Source organism: Peromyscus californicus, unplaced genomic scaffold, assembly GCF_007827085.1.
Source record: "Peromyscus californicus insignis strain IS unplaced genomic scaffold, ASM782708v3 Scaffold_3__1_contigs__length_106647218, whole genome shotgun sequence".
Classification (NCBI taxonomy): domain Eukaryota; kingdom Metazoa; phylum Chordata; class Mammalia; order Rodentia; family Cricetidae; genus Peromyscus; species Peromyscus californicus.
The window spans coordinates 8,673,943-8,693,950 of NW_026294551.1; the positions used below are offsets into that span (position 1 = coordinate 8,673,943).

The window sequence follows — 20,008 nt, forward strand, 5'->3', positions numbered from 1 at the left end:
AGTCACAGACAGTTAAATAAACCTACCCAAGATCACATCACAAGCTGCTGGTGGCACGGGCAGCCTTGGGCCTGAGCTTCTCACTCCAGGACACAGTATCCCTGCAGTCCACCAGCAGTGCGTAGGCGAAGAATCTAGAAACAGAGATTTATGTTCTCATGTTGATCGCAGGCTCCCAGTACTGAAAAATGTTTCCTTTCTATGTCCTTCTTTTCCTTGTTTGTTTGTTTGTTTGTGGTTTTTTGTTTTTGTTTTTTTCTTGCCAGTAGTTAACACCTCTGTTGATTTTTCTATTTAAACTCGGGGTTAAAATATCACAGACATACTCTCACTGGCAGTCTTTCATTCTCTGAACTTCAGATAACTTTAGAACCCTGAGGCTGACCCACTTCTGTCCCCAGGTGACATCTTGCCCTTTTTGAGCCCTTTTGAGGACTACAGCCCCCTTCCCTGGAGGGCACTCACTGTGCGTGCCACCTCCACAGAGCTAGTTCTTGGAGTCTGTCCATGACGGTGATAATGGCTGTGTTCTCTCCCTAACAACTCTAGAGGAGGTATTTTGTACTGTCATGCACCAGTGTGGATGTCATTTCTCAAGTCTCCCTTCGTTCCGACTGGCCACAGCTAAAGTGATTTTTTTTTTTGGACACTGAAGTCAATTTGTCACAGTGATGCATCGATCTAATGATTCCCCTCATAGAACTAATTCCAAAATGTAGTCGACTCGGAAACTTTGATTCCTTCTCCAGCCATAATCTTTTAACATCTTCAGAGGAATTCCTCGGGCTGGCTCTTTCCCAGGGCTGTTTTGCGATGGCTTCTGGCCAAAAGTAACAACATTTTGACCCAGATCTGAACCCAGGGTGTAAATGGCCAGTAATGGCCTGCTGCTTGAATGGTGCTCCTGGACCCAGCACCTGCCCCAGGAGTGATGGAGTTCCAGGCTCTCCCCAGGGAACAACCTCCTCCCAGGCCCTGCTCCCTGCCCACAAACCCAGTCCCACAGGCCACACATATGAGGCCTGTAATGGCCTCCTGCCTGCTTTGGGCTCATTCTTTGCAGGAGGAGGCTTGGGTGTAGCCCACCCTGGAAAATTTCTGACCTCCTTTCACTGACCCGCCTGTCCTCCCCTTCCATAGGTATGTGTGGGAGAAGGACGGGGCCACCCTGGCTGTGGAGACCAATCCCCGGGTCCGTCTGGACAGAAACGGCTCCCTACACATCTCGCAGACATGGTCAGGGGACATTGGTACATACACCTGCCGGGTGCTCTCAGCTGGTGGCAATGACTCTCGAAACGCCCACCTGCGAGTCAGGTAAGGACAAAGGAGGCACAGGTAATGGGGGCAGTGGGGTATTCAGAGCCAACCAGCTCCTTTAGTCATGACCAAAAGCCATGTACGTCTACGACTAGACCCACCCACGTTCCCTAAGATACCTCCTGAGCATCCTGCTAGGCCTGTCCCTCAGCTCAGGGACACCCTGTGAGAAGCAGAAGTCTGTGTAGGCCTTAAATGGGGCTCTAGTTCCAGAGAGGAGAATCTGCAGGTACAAATGTCTACTCACTCCAGATAGGTCACCAAGACAGCAAAGGAATGATTCCACCTATGTCACTGGCCACTCATGGCATGCCAATGAGTTTGTTGGGCTTACTTGCAGGTGTATGGGTGACCCCCAAGGCAGCTGCATCACCAAAATGTCCCACTCCAGTGTGGATGGTGACTTCCTCGGAGTTGCAGAGATGGAGTTCCCTCTTCAGTTAGCCTTCTGCCCTGTATTTGCACTAGCCCCGCTTGAGAGCACATGCAGCTAGAACAGGGTTACATGCCACACGTCCTGGGGACGAAGGGCAAGAGGGATTGGTGGGACTCTCAGGTGACAGTCTAATGACCAACCTCCCCACCCCCTCCCATGAGGAAACATCAATAGGCAATCTTTGTTTTTACTGTTTGAGGATTTCATACATGCCTGTTACGTATTTTGATCAAATCTACCCGCATCCTTCCCCCCGCCCAACTCCTCCCCACACCCCACCACGTCTCCCTCTCCACTTCATGTACTTGGTTTTAAAACCCAGAGTTCACTTATGCCGCCTGTACGGGCATGGGTGGAGAACCATCTACCGGAGCGTGGAGAGCTTTTCTGGGATCACATCCCTGAAGAAAATGAATTCTTTCTCAGCCGGCCATTTCCAGCCAGATATTTAGCTATGGGTAGGACTCATGAGCCCTCCCCCTTCCATGTGGAGAGTGTGGCTGATTTGGTCTTGAGCATACAGCCACAGACACTGTGAGTTCATGTGTACAGCGTCCCTGTCACCCAGCAAACCCAGTTTCTGTGTAGATGTTCACCACCTCTGACTCTTACGGTCTCTCTACCCCTTCTTCCGAGATGATCGCTAAGCCCTGGTGGGGGGACAGGGGGGGATGTAGATGTGTCGTTTATAACTGAGTACTTCACAGTCTCTCCCTCTGCACATCGACCAGCCGTGGGTCTCTGTGTCTGTCACCCTTTACTGCAGGGACCAGCTTCTCTGGCGAGGACTGAAAGATGCCCTAATCGAAAAGTAGAAGGATAAAAACTTAGGAGGTGGTTACTTTCTATGTCTACTTAGGACAATGATGGTGTTAGAGTCTCCCCTATGACCATAGGCTTTAGGCCCATCTAATGGCATCTGACCTGAATTCCGTCTTGTGAAGCAGGCCTTGAACCCATGCAGAGAGTGGTTGGTTACCCCCATGATGTTTGTGCCACCGATGCACCAGTGAGTGTAGCTTGTCAGGGTTGTTGTTACTATAGCTTACAGGATTCACAGCTGGGTGGGACTGTGGATGACTTTTCTCCCCCAATAGCATGTATTGAACCTTCTAGAAATATAAAGGCAAGGCAGTAGGGATGAAGCTTCAGATTGGTACCAGCTTGATTTCTCCATGTCCTGTGACACTAGTATATGGTATTTTCAGCAGTAAGGTCTTACCATCAAGCTCTGGAAGTAGCAACAGCCTATAATGTTGGAGAGACAGTTTTGGGATCCCACCCAACAACACTGGGCTTTTTTGTTGGCTAGCCTATAAAATTATAAGCTGGTATCTAGGAGAGCCATTGTGCCCCTATTAGAGAGTAACTCCATCTGAACTCCTTTTATTTATTTTTTAAATATTTATTTATTTATTATGGATACAGTGTTCTGTCTGCATATCAGAAGAGGGCACCAGATCCCATTGTAGATGGTTGTGAGCCACCATGTGGTTGCTGGGAATTGAACTCAGGACCTCTGGGAGAGCAGCCAGTGCTCTTAACCTCTGAGCCATCTCTCCTAGCCCCTGAACTCCTTTTATATATGCCTATGAGTACATATTTTAGGAAGTTTCTACAGTAGTAGGTTTCCATATGGTGATCTTGTTGAGGGTCCTCTGTGGGTAATCACAGCTACTTAGATGAAGGTGGTAATGGCTGCTAGGCAGCAAATGCCTATAATCTAAGTATTTGGAAGGTGGAGGGAGGAAGATCAGAAGTTCAAGGTCATCCTCTTCTACTTAGCAAATTGAAGATCAGTTTAGCATGAAGGGCAGCATTCCATAACACACACACAGTGTCATGTACCCAGTGTCGTGGAAACATATGACTCACTGAATCTGCAGTGTTGCTGTCTGCCGATGGCAGAGCATAGCACTCGGGATGGGCCTTCCACACATCTCTCTCCTCCAGGCAGCTTCCCCATGCCCCTGAGCACCCTGTGGCAACACTCAGCACCGTGGAGAGGCGCGCCATCAACCTGACCTGGGCCAAACCCTTCGATGGCAACAGTCCCCTGATGCGCTACATCTTGGAGATGTCAGAAAACAGTAAGGTTCCCCAATATCACCTTCCCATGCCCCCCACAACCTGGGCAAAGGGGCACATGAGCTCAAAGATCACGTGTGCAAGTCAGCCAGCTCCCATCATACACTTCTTGGGTCTCTGAGATTTCCCCCCTGGGCAGCCATCTCTTCCTCACATGTAAAAGGAGCAATGAATGGTCTTACTTCCAGGACCATAAGTGACCCCCAAACAGCTGGTGGGTTATTATACAAGACTTGCACAGGTGAGCCTAGCATGGGACTATAGCCTGTAGCCCCAGCACTTGGAAGGCCAAGGTGGGAGAATCATGAGTTCAAAGCCAACCTGGGCTTTGCGCAGTGTCGGAAGAAGGTCTTGTGTAAGACCTGGCCCAGGGGCAGCCTCAAAGACAGCAGCTGTTGTTCTCACAAGTCTCCCACTGTGAACTTCAGTGTTAGCTGGTGCAATCTGAACGATATCCTTGGTGCAGCTTTTCTGGAGCTCGTGAATTCAAGGGGAAGAAGCATCTCAATTCCCATGAACCCCTGCTTCCACTTCCCCCCAGCTCCCACCAACCCCTGAGTCACATGGGCTAATGGGACCCAAAAGAGCTGACATGGTGACCTATACTGGACCAAGTTAGGGAGACACTCACTCTCCTGCCAACCCAAAAGAGAGGACTGGGAGTGAAGAGTAAAATCTATCGCATCACTGGCTGACGAGATGGCTCAGCCAGTAAAAGCATCTGCTGCCAAACCTGATGACCTGAGTTGAGTCCTTGGGATCCACATGGTGGGAGAGAACCCATGCCCTCAAGTTGCCCTCTGACCTCCAAATGACACCATGGCACATGCATACCCATAGACATACACATGTATACACAAAAGGAAATAAATTTGAAAATTAATGTTTTTAAAAAGGAGCATATCTCATAGCCCACCTGCACAATGCCCCCTTCTACCCCAACCCCATGTGTCTGCAGATGCTCCGTGGACCATTCTCCTTGCCAGTGTGGATCCAGAAGCTACCTCAGTGATGGTCAAAGGGCTGGTTCCTGCTCGTTCCTACCAGTTCCGCCTCTGTGCTGTCAATGATGTGGGCAAAGGACAGTTCAGCAAGGACACAGAGAGGTGAGGGGCACAAGTGTCCCCCTGAGTGAGACTCCACCTGCCTGCCACCAAACCAGGGCACATGGGGCAAGCCACAGGGTGGGTCTGGTTCAGTGTCTCTGCCTACTCTGTAGAATTGGGGAATGATATGTCTGACTTGTTTCCCAGGAGGGGCGTGAGGCTTAAAGGAGATGAAGAGTATTGTGGGTACAGTGTGGTCCATAATAAGCATGAACAAGCCAGGGTCATTCCTGTGACCATGAGCTTGGCAAGTTCAAAGACTTCCCTGATTCTGCCCAGTCTCACGAGCTTCCATCATGGTTCAAGAGACAAGAAGGTCCACAGAAAAGAGGGGCTCTTCAGTGTCCATGTCCAATTCCAAACCTGATGCCAGACCCTGTGGGCATCCTAGCAAAGCTCTTACAAGATGATAGACACCGGGAACCAATAGGCAATCCACATCAAAGCCTCCCACAGTTAGCACCGTTATATAGAGGCTAGACCCCACCTGGCTTGCCTTTTATAAGAAGCAGCTGCTTCTAATGGGAAAGCAGTTGTCATTTAAGAAGTCAGAATGACTGGGACACAGTATATGCACCAAAACTGTACACTTGGCTCTTCAGAAGATGCCTTCCAAGTCGGATGAAGTGGCATGGGTCTGTAATCCTCGTGTTTGGGAGGTGAAGAAGAATCATGAGTTCAAGCTCAGCTTGGGCCATAAATCAAGTTCCAGGCCATCTAAGCTATAGAGTAAGACCCCTGTCTTAAAAAAAAAAAAACAGCAATGCAGCTTGGAGGATGACTCAGTGGGTGAAGTATTTGCTGCATAGGTGTGAGGACCTGAGCTGTGATCCTCAGGAACTGTAGGCAATCTGGGCATGGTAGCACGTGCCTGTAATCCTAATGCTGAAGAGGCAGAGATGGGCAGATCCTGGGCCTCTCTGGCCAGCCAGTCGAGCTGGAAGAGCAAACTGGAAGTCAGTGAGAGACCAGGTCTCAAAAAAAAAGTGAAGGAAGGCCAGGCATGGTGGCGCATGCCTTTAATCCTAGTACTCCAGAGGAAGAGGCAGGAGGATCTCTGAGTTCGAGGCCAGCCTGGTCTACAGAGTGAGTTCCAGGACAGCCAGGGCTACACAGCGAAACCCTGTCTCCATAAACAAACAAAGTGGGCTGGTGAGATAGCTCAGCAGGTAAAGGTATCTGCTGCCAAACCTGATGGCCTGAGAGTTCACCCCCAGGGCTCATGTGTCCTCTGACCTCCATGGGTGTGCTATGGCGCTTGCGCACACACACACACACACACACACACACACACACACACACACACACACACAGCTACTTACTGAGCATTTACTATGTGCCAGGCTGGATTCGGCCCCCGGGTGGTACACTGAACAGGCAGTGGCTCCGCCCCTGAGAAGTCTCACAGTCACAGCAAGGAGGACTCAGAGTGCCGGGAGCCCCTCCCCACTTCTGCTCTGCCTGTGGCTGTACTATACACCCATTCGTACTCGTCAGGAACTTCTGTGCTAATAGCCTGAGTCACCATGGGAAAGGTTAAACCACCCTCCCTTTAAAAGCTGGAAGCAGACAGGACTGTTTGGGAAGCTATCCATCAGAGAACGAAAACATAAAAAATAAACAAAAGGGGAAAGACATCCATCAAAAGTAATTAACTTTTGTTTTTAATGGACAAGTGTCAGTGGCGTGAAAAATATACTTGGGCGGAACACTGTGTTCCCCAACCATGCCACAGAAAGAAATGTGGTGCTTGGTTTACAGAAGGCCGGCTCCAGGCTGGGGCTCCTTCCCTGAACCATCGCCACCCACCTATCCTAGGGCTCTGCTTACCCAGCAAGGGGGGCTAGGTAAGGCCCACCACCAAAACCTGTGGGGAACTGCTGGTGCCCTATTCCTAAAACAATAGCATGTGCCTGTAATCCTACACTCACGAGGCTGAAGGAGGAGGATTACAAGTTCAAGGCCACCCTGGACTGCAAAGCAAGACCCTGTCTCAAAAAAATAAAAAAAAAAAAAAATTCACAAAGAGACGTTAACTGAGCTACCCAAAAGCACACAGCAAGGGTACAGAATTACCCCTGGACAGTAGGTAGTATGACCAGCCTCTTTGTCACCTATCACACGCCTGTGTCAATGGGGTAGAGATGGGGTAAGGGTCAACCACACTTGCTGTTTCTTTGCTCCAGGGTTTCCCTCCCTGAGGAGCCCCCCACGGCCCCTCCACAGAACGTTATTGCCAGCGGCCGGACCAACCAGTCCATCATGATCCAGTGGCAACCACCTCCCGAGAGCCACCAGAATGGAATCCTCAAGGGTTACATCATCAGGTACAGGCCCACTCTAGGGCCCGGAGGGCACCCTCCCCTGAGGGGGATGGGAGGTGAGAGTGGATTAGAAGACAGTACAAATTCATGGTCCATCCTGGCCAACGAACAAAGACCAGGTGATGAGAAATGCCCGCACTGTGACAAGAAGGTTTCACACCAAAATTGCAGATGAATGGACAACAGCGATAGCCTTGAAAGCTAGTAGGAATGGGTGAACAAGGACACAGTTTAATTCCTTCAAGGCTGCGTGGCAGCCAGTGCTGCCACAGGACAGGGCTGATGTAGGAGCAGACGGGAAGAAAGAGATAACGATGCCAGCAGCCAGCCTCCCACACGACTCATGGTGTTCTGCTGCAGGCCTGCCTTTAGAATAAGGTGTGTCCAGACCACGGGTGTGTCCAGATCACAGACGCGTGTGGCAAGGCTAGCTATGAATGGGTCTCGACATAAAATCACAAACTGATTTAAAATGTTATGAGATCTTTCTTTTTGCAATTTCTGTTTGTAATTCAATTGCATGGTTCTCAAAATGAACTTTGTAGATGACAGTGTCCTGTCACAATATCCAAAGGTTGGACACACCAGCTAGATAGAATACAAGTAGAGAAATTGATAGGGAAAAAAAATTGACTGAAAAGAGAAACTTATTTCTCTGGTTCTTGCTGAAAACAAAGGCCGGTTCTGTGGACTTTTAAGCTTTGCATTTGACTGAGAACTGTTTCACTAGTAACCTAATAGAAAGCATAGGAGCGGACCAGAGTAAAATACCCCTAAATTCAAGTAGCTCAGTGGACGGTGACACCTGCCCTCAAGCCCAAGAACTTGAGTTCAATCCCCAGGAGAAAAACAATTCCTACAGACTGTCCTCTGACCTCCACAAGTGTGCCATGGCAATGGCATGTCCCCCACACAAATAATTTTTTTTTAATTTTTGGGGGCTGAAGAAATAATAGCTCAATGGTTAAGCATGCTTGCCGACTGCTCATCGAAAGGACCCAGGTTCAATTCCCAGCACCTTCATGGCAGCTCACACCACATGTAACTCCAGTTCCAGAGGATCTGTTGTCTTCTCATGGCCTCCCTAGGCCCCAAGCACACACATGATGCACAGACAGACAGACAAGCATGCAAAAACACATATTTTTATTTTATATTTAATTTTTTAATTATCTTGGGATTTTGTAGTTACTGGAAACACCTGTCTGTATTCTGAATTTGGCTGGCTGCAAAATGCCTTTCCAAGCCTGTGCCTCCTCCGTGCACAACAATATCCCTGGGTGCTGGAGGGCCGTACAGTTAGAAGAACCCATGGCTCTCGCTGTCCCATGATTGGTTGATTTTGCTGTGGTTTGGGGCTGATCCTAAAGGTTCCCAGAGTAGGGTCCCCAACCCAACAGGGTCAGCACTACCTGAGCACTAGGCAGAGACCCTGATTGTCAAGTCTGTCCCCAAGACCTCCTCAATGGGAAGCCAAGAGGATGGCCAAGCAGTCTGTGTTTTAATGGGCTGCTGGGTTGTACTGATTCATGCTAAGGTCTAGAACATACCAGCTCTGGGGTTCTGGAATGCATGGAAACACTTTGGGGGTTCTGATTTTGCAACTGTTAGACCAAAATAGCTGAGCATTATGCTTTTCCCTAGGACTAGTCCACCATCCATGCAGAGCACCCCACATTTGCTTGCTCATCTCCCCTCCTTTGTTGTGGTTGCTTTGCACCACACCCTTGTCACATGACTATGAGGAGGTCGGTAGCCTTGGGGGTTCCCAGTCCTTCTCAGCAAAGGAGCCACTGTACCAGGGAAAGAAAGAAAATGAGCTAAACTTGGGGAGTGCTTTCCTGGCCCATGATCCCCAAAAGCTAACACCTGTAACACTTTCCCCCGGGGACTCTCAGCCTCCCTGGCTGGCCATCTTGTCCATGTCTCCCAAACCCGTTAAAAAGAATGTTGCAGAGGTTAGGGGTGTTTGTGGCTCAGCCGATTAGAATGCTTGCCTAGCACACATGGAGTCCTGTGTTTGATACCTAGTACCACATCGACTGGGCATGGCTATGCAGATCTTTAATCTCAGCACTTGGGAGGTGCAGGGAGGAGGATTAGGATTATCCTTAGCTACATAGTTAGAGGCCAGGCATCCTGGACTACATGAGTAAATGCACTCTCTAGACCTGTACTATCGAGCAAAGTGGCCAACAGTCAACTGTCATGACTCAAAACAAAATTACCTCCAAGTCAAATTCGTTCCTTGTTGGCACCAAACCCTTGTCACATGGCCAACAGTCATGGGTTCCAGTAGTGACCCTATTAGACAGTTGTGGCGTATTGATGGAGAGTTCCCAGAGTCACAGCAAGTTTTAACAGCCAGCACTGCTCTGGGCAGTTTGCTGTTGACAAGTCTGCAGACTGACTCAACCCACTTTCACCTCTGCCTTCAGATACTGCCTGGCTGGGCTACCTGTGGGATACCAGTTTAAGAACATCACGGATGCTGATGTCAACAACCTGTTGTTGGAGGACCTCATCATTTGGACCAATTATGAGATCGAGGTGGCAGCCTACAACAGCGCCGGGCTGGGCGTCTACAGCAGCAAAGTCACCGAGTGGACGCTTCAGGGAGGTGGGTGGAGAAAGGGGCCATGGGAGAGCAGGTGTGTCCCTTTCTCCAGGTCCCTGGGCCTGTTGGGCTGCATGCCTGCCGGGCCACCCAGATGTCCAGTCATGAACACCTGGCTGACTTCACCTGGCCCTTCATTATGGGGCTTGAGTGGCATCTCCACCTGGCTCCCCTGGGGCAGATGGCTGAGGAGAAAAGAAGAGCATGGTTAGGAGTCATATGGGAAGAGGTAGAGGAACCTTCTGTGATGTTTCACCTTTAACTGGATCACAAGACAGCTTGGGAGGTGGGTCAGAAAAATTTATTGAACTCAAATTAATCCAGGAAGTAGGAGAGGAAGGGGACCCTTGGTTTGGTCAAGCACTATCTATAGAGTCTGCCTGTGTCCTCTACCATGCTGGACAAGATGAACAGCTGCAACCAATCTCTTGATCTCCTCTAGTTCCCACGGTGCCCCCAGGCAATGTGCATGCAGAAGCCACCAATTCCACAACCATCCGCTTCACCTGGAATGCCCCCAGCCCCCAGTTCATCAACGGCATCAACCAGGGCTACAAGGTAGGTGAGGGTCTCTGCTGTCCTCTGAAAGGAGCCTGGAGGGACTCAAGAGGAGAGGGGAGAAATGAAGGGCTCCAGGGAAGAGCAGTGGGGTCACTGTGGGTTTCTGAAACCAGACTCCAGCAGGCAGAGGTCACAGATAGAAGCAGAGGATACCCCCCCCCATGATTTTCAAGGTCACATACAGGTTTCTATGATAGCACACGGTACCCTAGCTGTCACCAGAAAGAGACTGTCCTTGGTAAACTCCAGCCACAAACAAGGCCTGTACACCTGAACATAGCCATATTCCATCAGAACAAAGCAGTAGTCATTCCTTACCACTCTGCTGTGGCTCTCACAGGCTACCTGTCAGGCAAGCCTCCATGGGCTGTCCTTGGCCCCATACACAGTGTGGGCAGAGGCGTGGGATTAGGACTCAGGCAGACTTGGACTAAAATCCCAGCTTGCCTCTTGCTGACTGATGTCATGAATTTTGGTGCGGATGCTGTGCCCTCTCCTTATAGCCTCATGAGGGTCTGTGACCTCATCCCCTCTTCTTGCAAGAGCGCCAGTCACACTGAGTTAGGGTCTGTCCCTGATGACCTCACTTAACTTTAAGCAGCACTTTGAAGGCCCAAGTTCCAAACACAGCCACCCCTGGGGAGTTGGGCTTAGAACTTTGACATATGAACTCAACCCAGACATGATCCACCAGCCAACAACTAATAGAAGCGTCCGAATTGTAGCTATACCAATGCTATTGGGTTTTCTGGCCATTTTAACTGCTGGGCATCTGGACTTCTCAGCCATCCTGTCTGCATCCCAGGCCTGGGGTCCCCTTCTTCTCCTGCAAGGAGGCCTGCTTTCCCCTGAGAGAGCTGAGGACATACCACATAGCACAGGGCAACACCATGTTTGAAACAGGGGGTTAATAGGGGGTTGCCCTCAGCAGAGGGAGGCAGGTAGGCAGGTGCCACGTGCTCATTAATTTCCAGGGGTGAAAAAAGAAGCAGGGAATGTAAGGGGGCTGGGAAGCTGGAGGAAAGGAGAGAAAACTACAGACTCTGGGTTTGCGCTACGGTTCCCAGTGATTTCAAGATGACAGCTGCCATATCCTCGAGTCCCCTACACTGAGGCTGCGCATATACCACAGTCAAGATCATCTATAAAACAAGTGTCTACACCATTGTGACTGTGAGGTTGGGAGGCCGGAGAGGAAGGAAGGCAGATTGTTTGGCCAAAAGAATGTTCTACTTGTGCTAGGAGCAACCTAGGGACCAGAGCTGGAGCCACCAGCCCACAACAATTTCACTCCAACAAAGCCGGAGAGCACGGGCCAAGAAAGAGTCTTCCTGGGATAGGGGCTGCAGCCCAAGCTTGCAGTTGCTGACTGGCCGGAAAAGGCTGCTAATTGGGACTCAGGGGAGGGAAAGAGGTCTGCATGGCTGTGGAGCACAGAGGCCGAGCTGGGAACAATTAAGCTTCTGGCTGCCAAGTCTAAGCATAAGTTTTATTCTGCGTGTGGGAAGGGTGAGCTACCAACTTCTAAGGCAGAAAGCTCCCCGAGGGCTGGAAGGCCACCAAGTGGCCAGGACAACTAGGGCAATGGCCTGTGGTGACCCAGAACAAGAAGACAGTGCAGAAGCCCCCAAACCTGCTTGATCCCAGGCTCTTCCAATCCCTGTACTCAGGAACTGTGCCATATAAACCAATGACCACCAGCTGACCAATATTTTGAGCACAGGAGCTCATGGGACAGTAACAGGGTATCACACTTTTGGGGGCGTACCCAATACCAGCCAACCAGCTACATACTTCACTCATTCTCTCATGCAAGACCCCTAAGAATTAAGCATTATGATCATCACCCCACTTCCCAGAGGAAGAAACTGAGTCATGGGAGAGAAGTCACTGTTCACAGTCTAAAAGTAACTGAGACAGCACAGATTGAACCCAAGGCCATGCTTTTCCTTACATTAAAAAAGAAAGCATGGGGCTGGATTGGTGGCTCAGTGGTTAAGAGCATTTACCGCTCTTGCAGAGGACCCAGATTCAGTTCCCAGCTCCAATGTGGCAGCTCATAGCTGCCTGTTAACTCCAGCTCCAAGGGATCTGATACTCTCTGGCCTCTGCAAGCACCTGCATCCTGGTGGTGCACATAAACTCATATAGGTATATACACATTAAAAAAATAAAACATAATAGGTAGACAGACATACAGACAGATCAATAGATAGACAGGTAGATGGAAGCTCATGTAGCCCAGGCTGGCCTTAAATTCAGTATGCAACCAAGGGTGACTTTGAGCTTCTGATCCTCCTGACTCCACTTCCAAGCCCTAGGATTACAACATGTACACCACATCTGGTTTATGAGGTGCTCGGGATTGAACCCGGAGCTTCAAGCACTCTAGGCAAGCACTCTACCAACTGAGCTACATCCCCAATTCTGTTTTTAATTGTAAAATTATACCCACAACTTGATGTTTTGGGAGTACAAGTGAATAAAAGTGAAGATCTTTTCTCTTTGCTTCTTCAGTTTTCAGAATATCTATGGGGGCGCGGCAGGGAGGGGCTGCCCCTGAACCTCTCAGCTCCTCCCAGCCCTTAGCCTGGTGGTTCTCAACCTTCCTAATGCTATTACCTTTTAATACAGTTCCTCATGTTGTGGTGACCCCCAAACATAAAATAATTTTCATTTTCATTGCTACTTCATAACTGTAATTTTGCTACTGTTATGAATTGCAGTATAAATATCTGATATGTGAGATATCTGATATGCGACTCCCAAAGGGGTCACAACCCATAATAAGTTGAGAACAACTGCCTTAGCCCCTCCTGGGGAACTTGCCGAAGTGAATCCCAGGCAGTTGGTCACATCATCCCTAAATGTTCTTGTAGAGAAAGATTCCATACAAGGTCTCTCTATTAAAAACAAACCTTCAGCCGGGCGGTGGTGGCGCACGCCTTTAATCCCAGCACTCGGGAGGCAGAGCCAGGCGGATCTCTGTGAGTTCGAGGCCGGCCTGGGCTACCAAGTGAGTTCCAGGAGAGGCGCAAAGCTACACAGAGAAACCCTGTCTCGAAAAATCAAAAAAAAAAAAGAAAAAAAAAAACAAAAAAAAAACAAACCCTCATTGACCATATTACCATACCTAAAAATGTCAACCATCCCATCATTACATATCCCACCAGCCTTTGGATTTCTGTGATGGTCTCCCAACCAATTCCTGCTCCTGGATGGTTTATATATTTCCAGATGTAGATGAAGGCCACCCAGTTGCTGTTGGTTAAAGGTTTGAGTTTAAAGTCTCCATTGATCTTAGAGGCTCCTCTCCTCCCTCTCTCCCCCTCTCCCTCTCTCCCCCTCTCCCTCTCTCCCTCTCTCCCTCTCTCCCTCTCTCCCTCTCTCCCTCTCTCCCTCTCTCCCTCTCTCCCTCTCTCCCTCTCTCTCTGTCTCTCTCTCTCTCTCTCTCTCTCTCTCTCTCTCTCTCTCTCTCTCTCTCTCTCTCTCGATTTATTTGGCAAAGAAACTTAGTCATTCATCCAATGAATTTTCCACAGGCCTGGATTTTGCTGATTGCCTCCCTATGGGGTCATTTAACACGTTCCTCTGAGTACTACATCTGCAGTAAATTGGAATGTAGAGCTAGCGGCCAATTGGATTCAAGTTTGTTTGATTACCTTTTTGGCAGGGAGGTGGGGGGGCCCCAAATGGTGCTATGTGTTGACATCAGAAGGTGCAAAGTTTGATTGTCTCTTTAATTGTGAACTTGGTGGCCATGGACAGCCCTGGTAGGGTTTGTGATTTTAATAGGAGTTACAAAATGAGGGTGGAAAAATACTGTCATTTCTTCTTGTTTAGCTGAAATGCCTTCAGGAAGGAAGAAAGGAGAGGAGAGAGAGGGAGGGAGGGAGAGAAGTCAAGAACAGGAAGGAAGGAAGATGACATTTCCCTTTGTCAGTTTTCTACTACATTAGGAACAATTTAAAACTCCATTCTTTTCCACGGCCTCTCAAGTCTCAGCGTTATAAAGTAGTTCCCTAGCATCTTCTAAGGCAACAGTTAAATTGGGTTGGAGGAGCTGTCTTTGGCTCCATTTTGCTTTTAGTGATGTCGTTATGTACTTAAGAATTTTTAAACACATCTGCTATGCTCCAATCCACTGCGGTTATTATCCTTATTGTTGCCAAGTGATCACTGGTCCCTTCAAGTTGGCTCCTGAGTCTTTTTCAACATGGTCCCAGGAGTCTCCCATGGCTGCCTGGCTGGCTGGGATGACAAGATACTTCAAGCTATATAAATGTATATAAAATCTGCATACAAATTTTGCCAGGGTTGCAGTGCAGGCCTGTAATCCCAGCCATATGGGAGGTTGAGGCAGAAAATCCACAAGGTCCAGGACTGCCTGAGCTGTGAGTTCAAGGCTGTCCTCAGTTGTGTCTGTTGCTGTGATAAAGACCATGACCAAAAGCAACCTGGGGAGGAAAGGCTTTATGTGGCTTGCAAATATTGACCATAGTCCATCACTGAGGGAAGCCAGAGCAGAACTTGGAAGCAGAAACTGAAGCAGAGGCCATGGAGGAGTGTTGCTTACTGGATTGCTCTCCATGGCTTGCTCAGCCTGCTTCCTTATACAACTAGGACCTCCTGCCCAAGGGTGGCACTGCCCCCAGTGAACTGCAGTCAGGCCCTCCCACATCAATTATTTACGAAGAAAATGCCCCCACAGATTTTTACTGCGAGATGACTCAGCTTGTGTCAAGTGCCAAAGGGGTGGGGGGGGGGGCTAGGACAAGGTCAAACTGAGCAACTCCATGATACCCTGTCTCAAAATAAAAAGTGGAGAGAGAACTGGGGATATAGTGCAGTGGTGAGGTGCTTGCCTGGCATATGTGAGTCCCTGGGTTCAATCCCCAGCCCAGAGGAAAATAAAAATCTCTTCACTGTACCTGGGGTCAGACATTTTCCCAAGGAACTCTCGATCCCTTGAGACAGAAATAATAGATACTGTGATGTGACTACTGGAGTGTTTCCTGCACCAAAGACAGTATTGTTTCTAGATTCTGATAGTTGACAGCAAGAAGGAAATTTTTTTTTAATAAAATGCTAGAGACGTGGCTCAGTTGGTAGTGTTTGCCTGGCATGCAGGAAGCCCTGGGTTCCATCTCACATCACATAAATCAGGTATGATAACACCTGTAATGCTGCACTCGGGTTGTGGAGGTAGGAGGAGGAGGACCAGAGGTTCAAGGTCACTCTTTGAAGTATGATCCTATTTAGTCTTATCAATAAAAACCAGGAGTCAAATATTGGGGGGATAACTTGAAAGATCAGAGAAGCAAGGGAGCAGCCACAAGCGGCTTCTTACCTCTCCGGATCCTCAGACTGAAAGGGGGTCGAGATTCCTGTCTCCACCTCCTGATTGTGCTGGGATTAAAGGTGTGAGCCTCCCAAGTGCTAGGATTAAAGGTGTGCACCACCACTGCTGGCCTCTGTGGTTAACTAGTGGCTAGCTCCTCCCTCTGATCTCTAGGCAAGCTTTATTTATCAGAACACAAACAAAATATCATACAATAACTCTTGTGTACATAGCAAGTTTAAGGGTAACCTAGACTGCATAAAACTCTGTCTCCAAAAAAAAGGTGCTGGTGATTTCCATTCAGCATCAAGATTGCAAGTTTTCTCGAAAGTCGTTGGTCTTTTGTTTGCAACTTTTTTGTCCACAGTAAAAATCCAGTTCTTGCACAGCTTCCTTGGTACCAGCTCCCTCATCCCACAGACACAATAGCTTCTCAACAGCGATGGGAGTGTGAAACTACTTATCAACAGCCCCAAATTCTTGGCATCTTTTATAGTCTTGGGACATAACCCATGAAGGTTACACTTCACACAGCTCTGCTGTGATCTCTTTTGAAGAGTTTTCCTTGTTATAGTTTTCCCACAGCTCAATACCCTACTAGGTTCATCGGCTTCCTGTGGGTTTTGACTTTAAGGGATTGGTTTTTTTTATTTAATTTCATCATATAACTATGTATAGTATTTACATGGTTTCAAAGTCAAATCAACAAAACAAATTTTAAGGAAATCAGCCTTGGCCTGAGGAGATGATTGTCTTGCTATGAAAGCCCAACACCCTGAGTTTACACATGTAAAAATCTGGACATGGTCACTATTCACATCTGTAATCTCAGCATGCTCTGTCTACTAGGAGAAGGGAGGCAGAGCAAAGAGGATTACCAGAAGCTGGCAGAGTAGCCAGCCTGGCCTACACAACAGTGAACAAGAGAAACTGTCTCAGGCAAGGAGCAGGCAAGAATGGACACCTGAGGTTGTCCTCTGAACTCCACGTGTACAATGTAACATGCTCAAGTACGCACTTACATTTGTATACATGCACATCATACACACAGAAAAAAAGGAAGGGAGGGAGGGACGGAGGGATGGAGGGACGGAGGGACGGAGGGACGGAGGGAGGGAAGGAAGAAAGGGAAGGAAGAAAGAAGACAGGCAGGCAGGCTGACTCGCTTGGCCCTACACTGTGAATTCATCAATGGATTAACCCATTGATTTTATGAGAGCGTTTATTAGTAAATCACCTCCCAATGATTAGGCCCACGATCCAGGAACCAAGCCTTCAATTCATGAGCCTTTGGACAGGAGAGTTGGGGTACTTTATATCCAAACCATAACTCCCAGAAATCTGGGGAACTTTGTGATTCTACGGTTCCATAACCCCACACACACACACAAGATATGTATTTGATGAAGCAGTCTTGGGATGCCTTAGCCCTGCTGCCATTTTGGGTCTCAGGGGTGAAGCTAGAGGAAGTTAATATGGTTGGCCCTTAGAATCACACGCCCATTGCCTTGTACACGTCCCCATGGGTCATTTTTTGTGGGCAAGACCCAGAGATACTATTTTAAGACATCTGTAAAGAAACTCTTTTTTCCTTTATTTTGTTTAAAATGGTAGTGATTGTAATTAGCTTAAGCCCAATAAAATAATATTTACCCAAATTTTACACTTGCTGGGGAACACACCACACAATTAATTCCAACAGCATAATTAATTCAAATTTACATTAATTAAATTAAATTAAAACATTAAACTCATTTCTTCATCTACTCCAAGGAAGTTGGGCAATTTAATTGCTATGAAACAAGATAACTGAAATAAAGAGGATATTTAACATACTTATTAAATGCCACTTAGTATTTCTGATTAGTATTTTTAGGGTCTAATTAGTGTCTAATTAACTTGCTATAGGCTATCTTTTCACAATACCAATTAAATTTCAAAACATCCTTTATAAACATCCGGCCCTGAAAAGGAGAAGATTAAGCATTGTTACTTGTATGAGTTAATCAGGAGACATTGGCGTGGTATTGTTTTATATCTATAAATACCATGCTTATTAAAACTCTTCAAGTGTAGCTTTTCACCATTAATTGCTATTTAATCAACTTCAAATAAATGAGGAAATCTCTGGGACCAGCTGCCATTGTTGGAGACAGATGAAGGCCCAGAAACCAAGAGCAGGAGGTAAGAGTGCAGGAGAGGAGGGGCGGGTGCAGGATGAGGGAGAAGAGGCAGGCTGTGGAAGGATGAAAGGAAAACAATGAGCCTGGGAGAATGCAGAGAAAGCAAAGGGGTCCACATGGGCTCTCCTGTCATCTCCTCGCCTCTGGGTGAAATGTAAGATTGACAACCTGACCTGGAACAAATGTAAGACAATAGCAATCGACACAGCTGTAACCTATGACCTCGGAGAACCCCATGGGAAAACGAGCCAGTAGGAAAACAGGGGTAGCAATTCCGATCCTCAGCTTCCCCTAGGGGTGGCTTTGTGGATGTGTGACCATCGTGGTCACCCAGGACTCCAGGCTTAGAAGAGCTTCACCTCGGTGAAGTGCTCTGCTGTAGTCACATAAAGTTTTAGAACTAAAGGGCCTCTGGCTCAGGTTTTGTGCCCAGTGTTCATTCAGATCATGAAAATGGTTCTGGTAAATGCCTCCCTTGTAGGATAGTTGGGAGAATGGGGTGACAGGTCCCTATGGGAAGTGCCCAGTACTGTGTCTTGCCTGGAGTCAGAAGCCAAGACACCCAGAGCATCAGAATGTGCACAGGAGTAACCTGTCTTGTCTCTCTCTTCCCTGGGATGAGTGACTACAGGAACAGTGTCCCTTGACCTAACCTGTGGGAAGGAGCTTCACTTTTTCTAGAACATTCTTCTGGTTTCTCCTCAGCTGATTGCCTGGGAGCCAACACAAGAAGAGGAGGTTACCATGGTGACTGCCAGGCCTAACTTTCAAGACAGCATCCATGTGGGCTTTGTGTCCGGTCTAAAAAAATTCACAGAGTACTTCACATCGGTGCTGTGCTTCACCACACCAGGAGATGGGCCTCGAAGCAGCCCCCAGCTGGTGCGCACCCATGAGGATGGTAGGTGCCATGGCCTCAGCTCTACCCCCAGCTCCATTCCCACCCACCAACCCAGGCCCTTGGGAAGTCCCTGGGCATCCTGGAACACAGCGGCCATCCTACGTAGGGTGGCCATGCTCTGACTCTAATGGGCACTGGTGGGTGGGGGACACTTTTGGGAACAGTGCCTGGGCCCGTGGGACACCTGAGCTTCAATGACATCCTGGACACCTCACTGAAGGTCAGCTGGCAGGAGCCTGGAGAGAAGAATGGCATCCTGACAGGTAGGCATGATGACGCACCTGAGCCCAAGGGTGGGACATTTGGGACTGGGGTTATCAGCTAGTCTGTTCCCTGCCTGCAGTCAGCCCCCATCCAGACCTCCCCACTGAGCCACACTCTCAACTCTCAGTTTTGCACTTTCAATCTGCAGCACTTCTCAGGGCTCCTGCCCCAGCTCTGCAGGACCTCAGGGTTCTGAGGACCTTAAGGGTCTGTCATAATGTTGCTCTCTCTGCCTGCCATCCCTGCCCACAAAGGACATCCCACTGAGACTCTGCCTGGGCCCTAGGCATGACACCAGCAGCTCCTAGCTCCTTTAGTCCCTCTGCTCCTGGAGTAAACCAAATCACCACACTAGAGAAGGATTGAGAATTGGAACAAGGGTCAGGGTCAATGCACGATCTCAACCCAGCTCATGCTGCCTCTGTGGACTCTTGCCAGGGTACCGAATCTCCTGGGAAGAGTACAACAGAACCAATACCCGTGTGACCCACTACCTGCCCAACGTAACCCTAGAGTACAGGGTCACAGGCCTCACAGCACTTACTACCTACACTATTGAGGTGGCCGCTATGACCTCCAAGGGCCAGGGCCAGGTGTCAGCCTCCACCATCTCATCTGGTGTGCCTCCAGGTGAGTGCCTCTGATCAGAATTCTTGTCTCTGCTCTGCTAAGCAGCACTCATTCTGGGGGCGGGGGGGGGGGGGGGGGGGCATCTGTCTGTCTGGTTTGTTGGCTAGTTGGTTGGTTAGTTGGTTGCTGATAGGTTGGTTTGTTGGTTAGTTGGTTGGTTGGTGGCTGATTGGTAGGTTGGTGGTTGGTTGGTGGTTGGTTGATTGGTGAGTTGCTGGTTGGTTGGTTGGTTGGTTG

The 20,008-nt window shown here is 48.7% G+C and overlaps 1 protein-coding gene across 1 annotated transcript in view; it reads left to right on the top strand.

The window, feature by feature from the left end:
* Sdk2 (sidekick cell adhesion molecule 2) overlaps nt 1–20,008 on the top strand; it is a 285,293-nt gene that overhangs the window by 202,453 nt on the left and 62,832 nt on the right. Inside the window, 9 exon segments of the mRNA XM_052759781.1 lie at nt 1,141–1,317; nt 3,710–3,846; nt 4,803–4,950; nt 7,137–7,277; nt 9,713–9,894; nt 10,334–10,449; nt 18,682–18,877; nt 19,042–19,140; nt 19,580–19,771. Coding sequence (XP_052615741.1) covers nt 1,141–1,317; nt 3,710–3,846; nt 4,803–4,950; nt 7,137–7,277; nt 9,713–9,894; nt 10,334–10,449; nt 18,682–18,877; nt 19,042–19,140; nt 19,580–19,771 — 1,388 coding nt within the window.